The 13,745-nt window shown below is 34.7% G+C and overlaps 2 protein-coding genes across 6 annotated transcripts in view; one reads left to right on the forward strand and one right to left on the reverse strand.

Annotated features, from left to right (window-relative positions):
- APPL2 (adaptor protein, phosphotyrosine interacting with PH domain and leucine zipper 2) overlaps positions 1 to 2,276 on the forward strand; it is a 32,893-nt gene extending 30,617 nt beyond the window's left edge. For both annotated transcript variants that reach the window (XM_026695152.2, XM_087934883.1), the window contains exon 21: positions 104 to 2,276. In XM_026695152.2, coding sequence (XP_026550937.1) covers positions 104 to 232 — 129 coding nt within the window. In that variant the 3' untranslated portion in view covers positions 233 to 2,276. The remainder of the gene's footprint in view (positions 1 to 103) is intronic.
- Positions 2,277 to 3,292: 1,016 nt separating this feature from the next.
- The window catches only part of WASHC4 (WASH complex subunit 4), a 37,728-nt gene continuing 27,275 nt past the window's right edge, over positions 3,293 to 13,745 (reverse strand). For all 4 annotated transcript variants that reach the window (XM_087934882.1, XM_026695121.2, XM_087934881.1 and 1 more), the window contains 9 exons: positions 13,260 to 13,368; positions 12,063 to 12,129; positions 11,382 to 11,468; positions 10,087 to 10,234; positions 9,129 to 9,225; positions 7,862 to 8,058; positions 6,349 to 6,448; positions 5,079 to 5,151; positions 3,293 to 3,744 (listed from right to left, as the gene is read on the reverse strand). In XM_087934882.1, coding sequence (XP_087791008.1) covers positions 5,087 to 5,151; positions 6,349 to 6,448; positions 7,862 to 8,058; positions 9,129 to 9,225; positions 10,087 to 10,234; positions 11,382 to 11,468; positions 12,063 to 12,129; positions 13,260 to 13,368 — 870 coding nt within the window. In that variant the 3' untranslated portion in view covers positions 3,293 to 3,744; positions 5,079 to 5,086. The remainder of the gene's footprint in view (positions 3,745 to 5,078; positions 5,152 to 6,348; positions 6,449 to 7,861; positions 8,059 to 9,128; positions 9,226 to 10,086; positions 10,235 to 11,381; positions 11,469 to 12,062; positions 12,130 to 13,259; positions 13,369 to 13,745) is intronic.

Consider the following 13,745-nt stretch of genomic DNA (forward strand, 5'->3'; position numbering starts at 1 on the left):
AGGAAACTGGTCCTCTTGATTTATAGGCTGCTTTTTGAAAAGCTGTTCATGAAATTACATTTTATTTGCCTTGAATAATTTTCATTTGTCATTTTAATTATAGGATCCAAAAGCTCTAGCTCAATTAATATCATCTATGCCTCTTACTAACGATGGAAAATTCAAGTTACTGAATGAGCGATCAGAAGAAGACAATGCTGTACATGGAGAAGGACAGGAGTCAGAAGCATAACATCATTTCTCTCAGTGGAGATGATGGTGCCCGTAAGAGAGTATGCCTTGTGCTCTCAGTTGTGGTCCAACATAGGTGGGCTAGAGGAAACACCAAGAGATGAGAACTTGATCCAAATATTTGGTATAGAAACTGACAGACTTTTAAAAATTCTTCCTCAATACCAAGCCATCATGAATACTGATGGGAGGACCACAAAGTCATCACTAACACCAGCAAAGTTTTAATTCTTCATAAACGTGCATTCACAAAGTTATAAACAAATACACACCTGTTTCACATAATTCTACTGGCTATAGTAGAGGACGAAATTGCACAAGCCACAGAGTTTCTGAAAGTCTGAAGTAAAATACAGAGGCACTTCACAAAAAAACCTAATATTTTGCATCTTAAGCAAAATAGGTAGAAGAATTGAAATGTTTGGAATATAATTTAGATAGCAGAATTGAAGTGTTTGGATTATAATCTCAGTGATAAATACTTTATTTGCTCCTATTTGCATACCTTTTAAAAAGTAATGGGAAAGCTATTTTAAACTAGGCTATTTAGAAAGCCATTCAATAACAGTTTCTACTAATATTTATTTTTATACTTTTATCTGAGTTAAGCTTTCAAAATTAAGTGCCTAATGTGTGATAATAGAAAACAAATAACTCAAGCAAGTAGAAAATAGAAGGACCAGAAAGCAAGTTAAAGCTATTATGAAACTCAGTCATTTACCAGGGCCGAAGAAAAGATGAGCCAGTGATTGTCACTGCTATTCAAATAAGCCTGTTGGCTAACATTTTTGCACTGTTCTGTATGACGAGATAACTGCTTTTCTACTTTCATGTGAAAGTTTACAAATTTGATAGAAGAGGGACTCCATTCCTCAGACAATTACTTCAAAGCTAGATATAAACAATACCAGAAGCATTTTCACACTGTCCTGGGAAAAGCAAATCAAGCTAGCCATAACAGTGCTTATACTATCTTTTTTATTTGACATTCCTCCTCATGGGGCCAGCATAAATTGGATATATCTGTTTTGAGAGCTTTAGATTTACTCTTTTAAATTATAAACACATTGTAAATAAATTACAATGATAGCCAGATCTCATGAAGAATTTTATCTGTCTTTGATTATTTATATGATGTTTTAATGTTAAAAACAAGGTCCACATCTCGCACTACAACAGTTTCAGCAATAATGGCTAAAGAGCTTGAAAAATAGGTGAGAATTTATGTAAGTTATAGTATAGGACATTTTATGATTTAGTAACGTCTTAAGATTTTTAAACCAGAAGGCTAGAAAAATACCAGTAGATTTTCTGAAAGAGTATTGTACTGAAGTTTTCTGTATTAATGATATTCAAATTGTTCTACTTAGTACAATAGTACAGTAGATACAAATATTTAAGTGCAATAAGCTTATAGCTGAAACTGCTCCCAGGTTAATATTAGCGTCCAATCTAGTTGATATAAACTATATGCAGTGAAATGGATCATAATTTGACTACTCTAGAGCAGGCCTGTCAAACTGGCGGCTCGCAGGTCAGATATGACCCCTGAAGGCCATGCCCACCCCAGTTCTGCAAAATAAAAAACATTGTGATACATCACGATATGCGCGAGGTTGGCACCCTTGTTCTAGAGGTTGAAGCAGAAGGTATTGTAGAGATTTCACACAAAGGTATCTTAATGGTGATCCATCCATAATTGAACTGACAATTATTATATTTAAGCCAGTATACTTAACTGTTTTGGTTATCTATTAGAAAGAATATGGGGCACATTTCTAAAGGAAATTTATTTCGATAACTACAGAACAAATTATATTTCAGTTAGCCCTATGAAGTTGATTAAATCAATCCTAGCGCTCTGGCTTAGCTGTAGATTGAAGTATCTACATTGGCAAACCTGGTTCTCATTAAAGATACAGCATTCAAGGAAGTCAAAACATCCCAGGCTTGTGACCATTATATACAAATCCATTTTTTTTCCAAAGTTGCATTTATTAACATTATGTACAGAATATCTAACAGAATAAAGAATTGAGGTAACAGGTTTTTTGTTTTGTTCCACTTCGTTTTTGTAAATGAATTAGAATAAGACATGTTATAATTTTGTCCCTTTCATTCCTGAGAATTTGAACATAGGTGGAATAGATCAGAGTAACAGATCAATGACAACAGGACCTACCTTTCAGTAACTTTGGCAGAAGCTCAAACATACAAATGTACAAAATATTAATGGCTTTGCTGAGTCAATCCCTATTACGTCTGGCAGGCCTTGTGATTTTATTCTGGAAGACCATGTAATAGCCAAGAGGACCTTACTGGAAGTGGCCTAGGTATTTGTGTTCAATTATGTATTTCATAAAAAATAAAGATTCCTTACAAATAAAGATTAAGAATTTGAAAGATAAAAATCTCTGGCATGCTTTTGTAAATAAAATACATGGAGAAGATGCCATAGCTACTGTCTCCATGTTGGAAGACAGATTATTCAAAAGATGAGATGGGAAAAGGCAAACAATAATTCCATGTCTTACTGAACTCACCACTGATACTATACAGCAGGGGTTCCCAAACTTGGCAACTTTAAGACTTGTGGACTTCAACTCCCACAATTCAGCCAGCCAGCTATACAGTTTGGAGTTTGGAGACCTCTGCTATACAGTTATGTTAAATTATTCCCAATTCCCATTTAATCTTCCACACATGTAACAGCTGTGAAAGGTTTGTAGCTACTGAAAGACCAAGCAGTATAATAACACTTTCTGTGGCAGAAGGGCACAATATTAGGTGCCCAAGAACAGACTTGCATTCAAGGCCCAAATTATTTTTGCATTACTTGGTTGTACAGTTTCAATGTTTGTAAGGGTAGCAACCATCACTATATTCACAAAGTTCTATGTTTACATATTCACAACAACATTGCATATACATGCTTTTAGAATCTAGACAATTTCATGATGTTATTTTCAGTATCTCACAAATATGTTAGTTTAGTTAACGCTGTACAGTTTAGCCGTGTATCTAAAAATAGGAGTCTCTCAAATTAAATGACAAAAAGATATGAAAATGAGTATATTTATTATAGCACATAGCTACTTTAAGCTTAGTATGCTTATACAGTGTCTGGGACAATACAAGTTGTCCATTTAAGTCAGCAGTCTAATTGGTAAAGTCTATGAATTAGACAGGTTTTTTTTCCAAGGGGAATTATATGCACTAGGAAAACAAGCAGTAACAACCATATTAAGGATGTGATTTGATGCATTTAGTATTATTGAATCCATTAGATATAAGAATATTTTAAAACTTTCTAATAACAAATTTGCCCCCTTATTAATCACATCTTAGATCAAAATAGCATACTTCTCTGGAACTCCAAATTACAGTGCTGAGTACTACAATAAATTATGTGATATTTCACAGCACGTCGGCATCACTATCAGACCGATGAGGTGGATGTTCTGTGCCAATCTGGTCCCATCAATTTCAACAAATCACAGTTGCTCTAGAGTTCTACAGAACATAAAGCAACACATGAATCAAGCTATACACTCTGACAAAAGTTCCCCTTTTTAACTCACAGAAATGTTCCCCTCCCCAAATTATCAATTCCCCAGCAGATTTTAGTGAACAAAGGAGAAAAGGAATCTATTAGACAAGCACAATTGAAAAACTATTTTTAAAGATTAAAGCCCTCTTTTTTAAAATTTTAATTTGTTAGTTTGTACCTATTATTCATATTTACTTTCTTTGCAAAGTCAAATGGTAATCAGAACAATGATCTTTTAAAAAAATGTTTTGGGAGGGAAAAATCAATGAAATTGCACTTTGTAATTAGAGTTCTGTACCCTTGGAAAATTATTCAGAAGAAACAATTCAGACCTCATGTGAAGACAGCACTTCTCAAATACCCATTAAACAACTGGACATTGTTTTTGTTTTCTTTTGAAGAGGTTTCGTTTCTCATCCAAGAAGCTTCTTCGGCTCTGACAGCATAGTCGGGAATGGAAGGATGACTCTGAGGACACAGATAAACCTCCAAGTGCTTCAATGACCCTCTAAAAGGATACAAATTACAAGCTGTCTGCAAGGAATATAAATCCTTCCATTCCCCACTATCCAGTCAGAGCTGAAGAAACTTCTTGGATGAGAAGCAAAACATAATTCAAAAAGAAAAAACAAAGAAAGTCCAGTTGCCTCCTGAAAAAGCACCTTTCAGACAACCATGACCTGGATGACTGAGAATATCTACAGATTTCCATCTGTGTGAAAGGAAAAGATTTGCCACAAACAACTCTTTTAAAGTAGCATACTTTCCTTTCTTTTGAGGAAACCTGCAAAAAAAAATCAGCTTTAAAGAGATGCTGGCTAATGCAAATCCTAAATTGCTTCTTCCAAATCATTTTTCAAAATGTGCACAGCTCTCTTTTATGCTATTTCACTGAGGTAGTACCATTTGCTTTTTGCAATTTTGCTGGACAAGAACTCACTCTGAACCTCTATAAGTAATCATTATTTTCTCACCCATTACTTTTGGATGGGTAAGCCCATCCAAATTCAGTGCAATTATTGTTCACCCTTTATAAAATAAGTAATCAGAAATCACAGTTATATCACGGTACTCGATTTCAATATACTGCAATTAAGGGTATATGCAATTTAAACAAATATTTAACATTCTAGGTTTGGCAGAAATATACAGAACAAGTGCAACTAATTTCAGGAGTCCATCTTTGGGGAGGAACATAAATAAATTATATTTCTGAATGGTACAAAACTTAAAAGTCTTATTTTAATATAGCTTCTAAATTGTAAATACTACAATCGCATCCATAAATTAACCATACCAGAACTCTCATTTTACAAGAGGATCTGCAGAAGAAGAATTTGAAAGGTCATTGCTTGTTTTTGTAGATTCTTCTGTAATACAAAAGGAGCCAATTTCAACAATTTTATATTCTCAGTATTGAGTAAGAAAAATGGAAGATTTATATATATATATTTTAAAAATTAGTTCTAATTTAGTGCAATTAGTTCTAATCTAATAATTTCCAATGGACAACTGTTTGTGAAGGGCTTTTATATGGGGCAGAATCAAAAGGAATTTGTCCCTAAATATCAGTAGAAATAAAAGAGTGAAATGCCAAGAAACATAAATATGGGTGCCATTTATCTAAACAGCAACAAACATATTAGCTAATATGTACAAGTTACCTCAAAATGCAAAATATGCCACACTCAAAAACTATTGTGGGCCTAGACTATGCCACAATCTGAAATTCCTATATTTCATTTTCTGTTAAGCCTACAAGTTTGCGATTCTCTCTTCTAAACACAGATTATACTTTCCAAAAGGACGACATTCTATTTATCTAATGAAGTAGACTGTGCCCCATAAGAACTAAGGCTACAATACATGCATCATTTTTAAACTATTACAGATCTTTGTTTTATTTACCACTACAGGTAGCCCTCAATTTACAATCATTCATTCAAAGTTACAATAGCACTGAAAAAGTGACTTATGACTGTCTTTACACAACTGTTGCAGCTTCCCCATGATCACATGATCCAAATTTGGATATTTCGCACCTGATTCATATTTATGATGGTTGCAGCATCCCAGGGTCACCTGATCACTCTTTGGGACCTTGTGTCAAGTAAAGTCAATGGGGAAATCTAATTCACTTAATAGGTTACTAATTTAGTAACTGCTGTGATTCATAACAACTGGCAAGAAAGGTCATAAAATGGGGCAAAACTCACTTAACAACTGTCTCGCTCAGCAACAGAAATTTTGGGCTAAATTGTGGTTGAAAGGGCTACATATTAGCCTACTATTTTCATTATGTTTTCTGGCATCATTGTTCAAGCTGCTCAGTGAAAAATCACAATATGAATGTACTATTATTACATATTGTGAATTATTTCACTAGTCTGAATTTCCTACTCATGCTCTAAATGAGTGATAATAAAATTCAGGCTTATAGAAATGGAATACTATTTTTTTTACTACTAATATTCCTCAATGGATTTGTAGTTTGGTGCACAAAGGAGCAGAAAATAATTTGCATTTGGTGCCAGAACTCCCCAGAGTGCAGAATATTTCCTACTAACCTTCACTGTCTTTTTTATCTTGGTTTTCTTCCGCTGCAGTTTTATCTGCTCTAAAAAATATCCTTGCGCTGCTTAGTGAGAAATAAAGCAGTTCAAATTCCTATGAGAAATGAAAAAGATCTGCATGTTTTAACATGCCACATAATCACAAAATCTCCAACTTATTTTAAGGTACAGGAATATATGAAACTCCCATAAATATTGTGCACAATATATACCTGAATTATCAATAGCATCTTTTACACATTATCAACATAATGTACTGAAAAATATCATTCAAAGCATACAATTAAATGTATTTTCTTCATTTTACGGTTAATGCCTTATTAATAATGTATTTATTTCTAATTACCTGTGCTCTTTTGGACATTTTCTTGTCCAAGATCAATTATTTATAATCCATTAATAAAATTTGTTCCAGGTGTCATTATCTCAAAGGGAGAAATCATGTCAGCAACATTTTTAGTTGGCCCTTCTGAATAGTTAAAGACAATTGTTTCAGCCTACATTATTGGCATTATTTTGGATGATTTGCATTATCTGGATGATTCATGGACATTCATGCCATAAGCCTTGAATTAATTTAAGACTTCAACCCATTAAAAAAAGAATCTGACTCAAATTATTTCCTTAAGACAGTTGATTATCCTGAAGCTTCCAGGGAGGAAGAACTGTAGATGGCTCTCTGCAAAAGACCAAGGAACTGGTGAGTAGACCAGACCCTTGGAACCTCTCCAGATAAAGACAGGATGAGAGATTGCCCACATATGCCCCAGATACATGGAGAGATATGGAAGGAGACCTTAGGACAGTTCCACTACTGGTTCGGTGATTGCACGCGTGTGCATGTGCACCTAACACACACACACAGCTTTCCCCACACCAGCTGAGGCAATTCTGTGCTTTTCTTTCTTCTTTTAGCTGATTGTGAGGCTTTTCTTCCTCCTCTCTGCTGATTGTAGGAGCCTTTTTTAAAAAAACCTACTGGTTGGGCCGAACCAGGACTACCCGGTAGCATACCACCATTGGACAGAGGGGATTTTTTTTTTTTTTTTTGTGGATTTGAACGCCAGGAAACAATTGTATTAGTTATCTTGCTCACAACTGCAGTGGAGACTTTGTGTGAGTTTCTAATAACTTTTGCTATTGATTAAACCAAGGTTGGGCACTTAATTTTTCCAAGGGGTCACATAAGAAACTGGGAATATTGTGGAAGGCCACCCCAACCCCCGCTATCCTCCCACTTCCAATGCCTCACCCGCTGCCACCACAGGCCAGACTTGAAGCACCCATGGGCCGGGCCGTGAAATGCCTAGGTCTAGATTAAACATTAGTGATTCACCAAAACTGCCTTCTAGAAAAAACCCGAGGGCAGTTTTTGAGTAATTTAACATACTATTGCATTATTAGCACTAAATTAATGAAGCTTTTAAGAGATCCTATCTTTCAGTATGCATATACCAATTTGATGTTTCAAAATCATCTGAGACTGTAATTTAAAGATTTTAAATACCTGCAAACAAACTTCCAGTCGCTTATGAGTAAGATTCATGGTCTGTAGCAACTTCTCATCTTGACTAGCTGACTGGACACTCTGCTGCTTTGCTAATGCTCTGATTTCCTTCACATATTTCTCCCGCACTGACTGGAACCAGTGGAGGGAATCAAATTCTTGGTACTGGTCCAAGAGTTTCAAAATGTAAGCCACACCTGAAAGATATGGATATTTCCCCCCACCCCGAATTAAAAAATAATAATGTGTTTTAAGTGTTTTAAATTACCCTATTTTTATTATTCTCAATTTATTTTTATCTTGATCAATGACCAGCTTAACATGAAGTTATAACTGCAAATATAAAATATAAAACAAATATTGTAATAAAGATTATTAGGATAAAATTACAGAATGTGCTTATCTTGAAATACCTATAAAATTATATTTATAAAATACGGATTGTAATTAGAGTATTTAATTTACAATTTACATATTATAAAATGCAGATTACAATTAAATAAGGGTATTTAATTAATTTACACACAAAACCAGGCAAGCACATACACATCCCAAAAATCTTTATTCCTTAACAAAGCCACAAAGAAGACAACAGGATAGAAAAGGAGTTGGAAAGTATGGATGGCTCTATTAAAAGAAGGGAAGGAAGTAACGTGATCCGGCCCAGGCAAAGTGGGGAAAAAAGCCTGGAGGGATGAAAAGCTTTCTGCCTCTTTGATTTTAGCAAATATAAGATGATTTTCCCTTCCCCAATTCAGTTGCTGATTTGACGAAAAAAATCATCTTCTTACAGAATAAATAAAACAATTCTACTCCTATATATTTTCAAATGGTTGGAATATCCATACAAGGATACAGATAGTCCTTGACTTACAACAATTTGCTTAGTGACTGTTCAACGTTACAATGGCACTGAAAAAAGTGACTTATGACTGTTTCTCAGAGTTACCACCTTTGCATCTTCCCCATGATCATGTGATCAAAATTCAGACGCTTGGCCACTGACTCATATTTATGACCGCTGTACTGTCCCACAGTCACATGGGTCACCTTTTGCGACCTTCTGACAAGCAAAGTCAATGGGGAAGCCAGATTCACTTAACATTTGGGTTACCAGCTAATCAACTGCGGTGATTCACGTAACAACTGTGTCAAAAAAGGTTGTAATGTAGGGCAAAACTCATTTAATAAATGTGTCACTTAACAACAGAATTTTTGGGCTCAATTGTGGTTGTAAGTCGAGGACCTGTATTGCTCTTGCACTTACCCATAGCAAAGCCATCATCAGTAAAAGCTGCGCCAATTTTGTTCTTTTTGTTCAGTTTCTCTTTGCAACTGATTGAGTGCTCTATAAAATTGAGTGCCTAAAAAGAAAGACTAGGGATTGCATGAGGTTGCCCAAATAATTACCCCAATTTAGTAATTCCAAAATAATAACATCAAACCAGAAGCTCAAAGAATGCTGTCCAGGTTATACCACTTGTGCATATTATTTCTGATGGCATCTCAGAGATATTCTTCAGGGCACTTTTAGTTCTGGAACATGACTTAATTGAAGCAGAAATATAATTTTAAATACAAATGTTTTGTAAGGTTATTATCTTAATATTAAAAAGTCAGGCCAGTGGAAAGTGCAATTAGCTATTTGGCCTCAAATAATTATCCAAAACCCTGAGCAGTTGTGGTGGCCTAGAACTGGAGTTCTTGTCTCATAATCAGGAGGCTGCAAGTTCAATCCTACGTAGCGACATATATTTCTCTCTCTGGTAACAAGTAATCTGCTGGGAACTCCACATAGGCATCAGGAAGGGAATCCAGCCAGTAAACGCTCAGCTCCAATCTCTCTCTCTCTCTCTCTCTCTCTCTCTCTCTCTCTGTGTATCTCTTTCCATATCCATATCTCAAACTTAGTCTATAAAGCACAGGCTCTTTCACTGGACAATTCCAGTTAGATGTCTTCTATGTTGGTAAATTTGATTATCTGTAAATGGATGCTTCTACCCACTCCTCAAATACTAGCTGTTTCAATATAGGATCATTTTACATTTGTGATCACTTTCCTATCTTTAAGTTGATTGTGCATGCTTTCATTATGACTGTGTATTGCTATCTTTGTGAACCACCAAGAGCCCTTCAAGATCGCTATGGGATATAAATGGATTAAGTAAATAAATAATTAAATATCACTTTTGTTATCCAAGAAGTCGAATAATGCAAATACTAACCAGTGGGGGAACAATGATATAAAAATTGCGTAGATGCATGTTCTTTGGACTGCGGAATTCAGGAGCAAAGACATCCACAAGCATTTTGAAGTACTCTGTACCTTCTGCAGAGCTGCAGGTGAGATCGCTAAGTACAGAATCCAGCTGCCTGCAAAGTAGAGATATAGCAACAGTCTGGAGGAAAAATGTCCTGGTCTTATACTGTTTGGGGATGGCCTATTCTTTTCATAATAATTACATACAGAAATTAAATCTGCTTCTTTCATGATGATCTTTAGCACCATTTTAAAGAAGTGTTCAAATCACTCCTTTGCTACCTTAAAGCAGCTTGCCTCCTTTTGAGACCACAGAAAACATTTAACATATTCCTTTAAAAAAAAAAAAAAGCCCAGCATGGCGAGCTGGGGAATTCTGGGTGTTGAAGTCCACAGGTCTTAAAGTTGTCAAGGTTGGACACTTCTAACTTAGAAGGATAACTGGAAGCTAAACATTATTCCATACTTTGGGGAGCCATCTTGCCAATTTTATAAAACTTATTGTACCAAATACAGCCGTTGGAAATGAATTAAAATCAAAATCCCATAATCGTGGGAACTATTTTCCAAGCTGTGTTTACAAGGTTGCCAAATAAATAACATGCACTAAGTACACATACTAAAAACAAGTTGATATCCTCAACTTGCTAAAGGAAGAAACTATTACGCATTCTTTTATCACTAAGCAATTTAAATACAATTACTGTATTTTTTTTTTAAAAAATACACACTTCTAATTATATAATATATAAATATCGGCTTGACAACAGAGTACTTGGGACATACTTTAATAAGCTCTTATAACATCCATGTAAGGTGAAACTGTAAGCCATCTACTTTAATGTAGGCAGTGGAGAATTTTCTTATTTTTTCATGCACAGTTTTAAACAGTAAGTTTAACAACATTTGGAGATGTTTAAAATAATGGAATGGAAGGACTGGAAATAAAATCTCCCACAGAACTTTGACAAAAGATCTACCAATTGTATGGTGGTGAAAGTAAAATGATTGAGGTATTGTATGCACTATTTTGAGCTTCTGGAGGAAAAATAGTCTATAAAACTAATGAAAGAATAAAAAAATATCAATAATTTGTATCCTTAGCTGTCTCAACCTCAGTAAACTTTGGCTGGAATTTTGCTAGTGAGAAAATAAATGACTAATCCTGAATGGAGTTCAACATTTTATTTTACTGAAAACTGTTTGAAAACGAGCAATGCAAGTAACAGTGAAATATTTTTATATTTGCATTACAATTACCTAGCTGCTTGTTGTGTTTCTTCTGACAGACCTTCTTCTTTCACAAGTTCTTCAAAGTTGACAATATCTTCAAGGTCAGGAACAAACCTACAAGTTTTGTCAGGTTTTCATACAATTAGACATTTTAACATATAGGTGTATGTATATAAATTAATGTAACTTTTCTATTTTACATGCTGTATTTCTATTCCCACCTTATCACAAGCTAGTTCATATTTTATTAGCAAATAACATTTCTTTGTTCTCAAAAAAGTACTTTTGTAACTTATTCTACATTAACAAGAAGGCATACTTCTAGCCACGTTTTCCAAGTTTGCTGGTATCAAGTCACAAAAGTGTTATGACATCTGACAGCAAAATGTCTATATTTATCATCATTAAATGCTCATTTGCATCTTGTGTTCTTTGTATTATTTACACTTCTATACTGACACCCAAACTTGCTATCATGTTACTATATTTTTTATAATTTTTACAAGTATTGAACTGTCAAATTCTTGAAAATTGAATATGAGTATGCAATATATTTACTAAACAGATGTAATATATATTTAAACACAAGAAACACATCCAAAGGATTACTGCAATATATGTTAACTGCAAAGAGAAAAATTAAAGCAGGAAGATCTGCAAAGATGTACAACAACATGGACAGACAAACTAAAAAGTATTGGTGCATACCTAATTGCACTGCTACAGCAGTGAAGTCCACCAGATCTTATCATTCGTACATAGCCCATAGCATTACCTTTAAACAAAGATAGTAGTATTTGAATTTATATTACAGAAACAAATATAACTAATTGAAATACTAGCAAGATGGATTTTATCATTTGTTAAATAAACATGCTGGGCCTATGTAGTAGAATTTATTCTTTTCAGCACAATTAAATAGCATTATTTTCTAATTCAGCTATGAGAATTGGACTGTAAGGAAGGCTGAATGCCAAAGACTTGATGCTTTCAAATTGAATCAATTGGAGAAAATTCTTGAGAGTCCCTTGGACTGCAAAGAGATCAGATCAATCAATCCTAAAGGAAATCAACCCTGACCTTTCTTTGGAAGGACAGATATTGAAGCTGAAGCTCAAATACTTTGGCTTTAAATGAAAAAAGAAGAGTCATTGGAAAAGACTCTGATGTTGAGAAAGGTTGAAGGCGAAAGGAGAAGGAGGAGACAGCAGAGGATGGGATGGTTAGATAGTGTCATTGACCCAATGAACATGAATTTAGGACTCCAGGAGACAGTGGAGCACCGGGGTGTGTGTGTGAAGAGTTGGTCACGACTTAGTGACTAAACAACAAAATTTTCAAAATTCAAAAGAAATTTACTCCATGCCGCTCCTATGCTCCTAAATTCCTGACTTTTAATCATGCTAGGACAATTTATTAATAATCTTAATAATTAATTAATAAATAATATTAATAATTAATAATCTACAGTAACTAGAGAGTGGCAAGTTGTCTATCCCAGCCTAAGCAGACATCATAAATTAGAAAATACATGGGCAGCAGTTATGTTGTGCAAAGACTGAGATTTTTAAAAGCCACATCTGCCTATTTTTTTCCATCTGCTTATAGATATAACACCACAATCCTAGTAACAAGGGACTGGAGGGGAAAACTGATTTGATATATTTATGTCAGGGATTTCCACAGGCCAGAAATTTCAGCATAATGACACAGACAGCTTTTTTGGTGCTGGCAGATTCCCTGCCATACCTGGCTTCTTACAATACATCAGTGTTTCTCAACCTTAGCAACTTTAAGATATAGGGATTTCAACTCCAGAATGCTGGCTGGGGAATTCTGGCAGTTGCAGTCCATACACCCTTTTTTATTGCTTTTAAAATAATGACATAGAATTTATCTTCATACCTATTTGGCTAATCAGTTGCCTGAATTGGTCAAGATAACTTTGTCCATCTGGTGTAATCCCAAGTTTTCTGATTCCCCGATTGAATTTCTCTGCTCTCTCAAATGGGTACTAGAAAAAAAATTGATAATATATTACAAACAAGCATTGTTTATGAAAAAATGATACCAAGCCCTTTTGAGTTTCCCATGTATTGATGCATTTTTTCTACTTTATTAATTTCTATATTCCTATAAAAAGAAGACATATATATATTGAAGATTACTTAAATCTTGTAACAACTACATTGTCCTTTATTTATAAAATATTTGTAGAAAACTTCTGAGAATAGCTTCCGCCAGGGCCAGGAGGATGCAAAGATGGCTAGTGCAGGTAGCCAGGTTCCTCAGCAGAAAAAGTGGCAAGTGTAGGAATGATTTACAGGAGCAACGTGTGACCTTCCTTGACAGCTTATTGATTTTGCTGACTATGGGACGCTGCAACTATCA

This window comes from Pseudonaja textilis, chromosome 5, assembly GCF_049901715.1.
Source record: "Pseudonaja textilis isolate UNSWEBS1 chromosome 5, rPseTex1.2, whole genome shotgun sequence".
Lineage (NCBI taxonomy): Eukaryota > Metazoa > Chordata > Lepidosauria > Squamata > Elapidae > Pseudonaja > Pseudonaja textilis.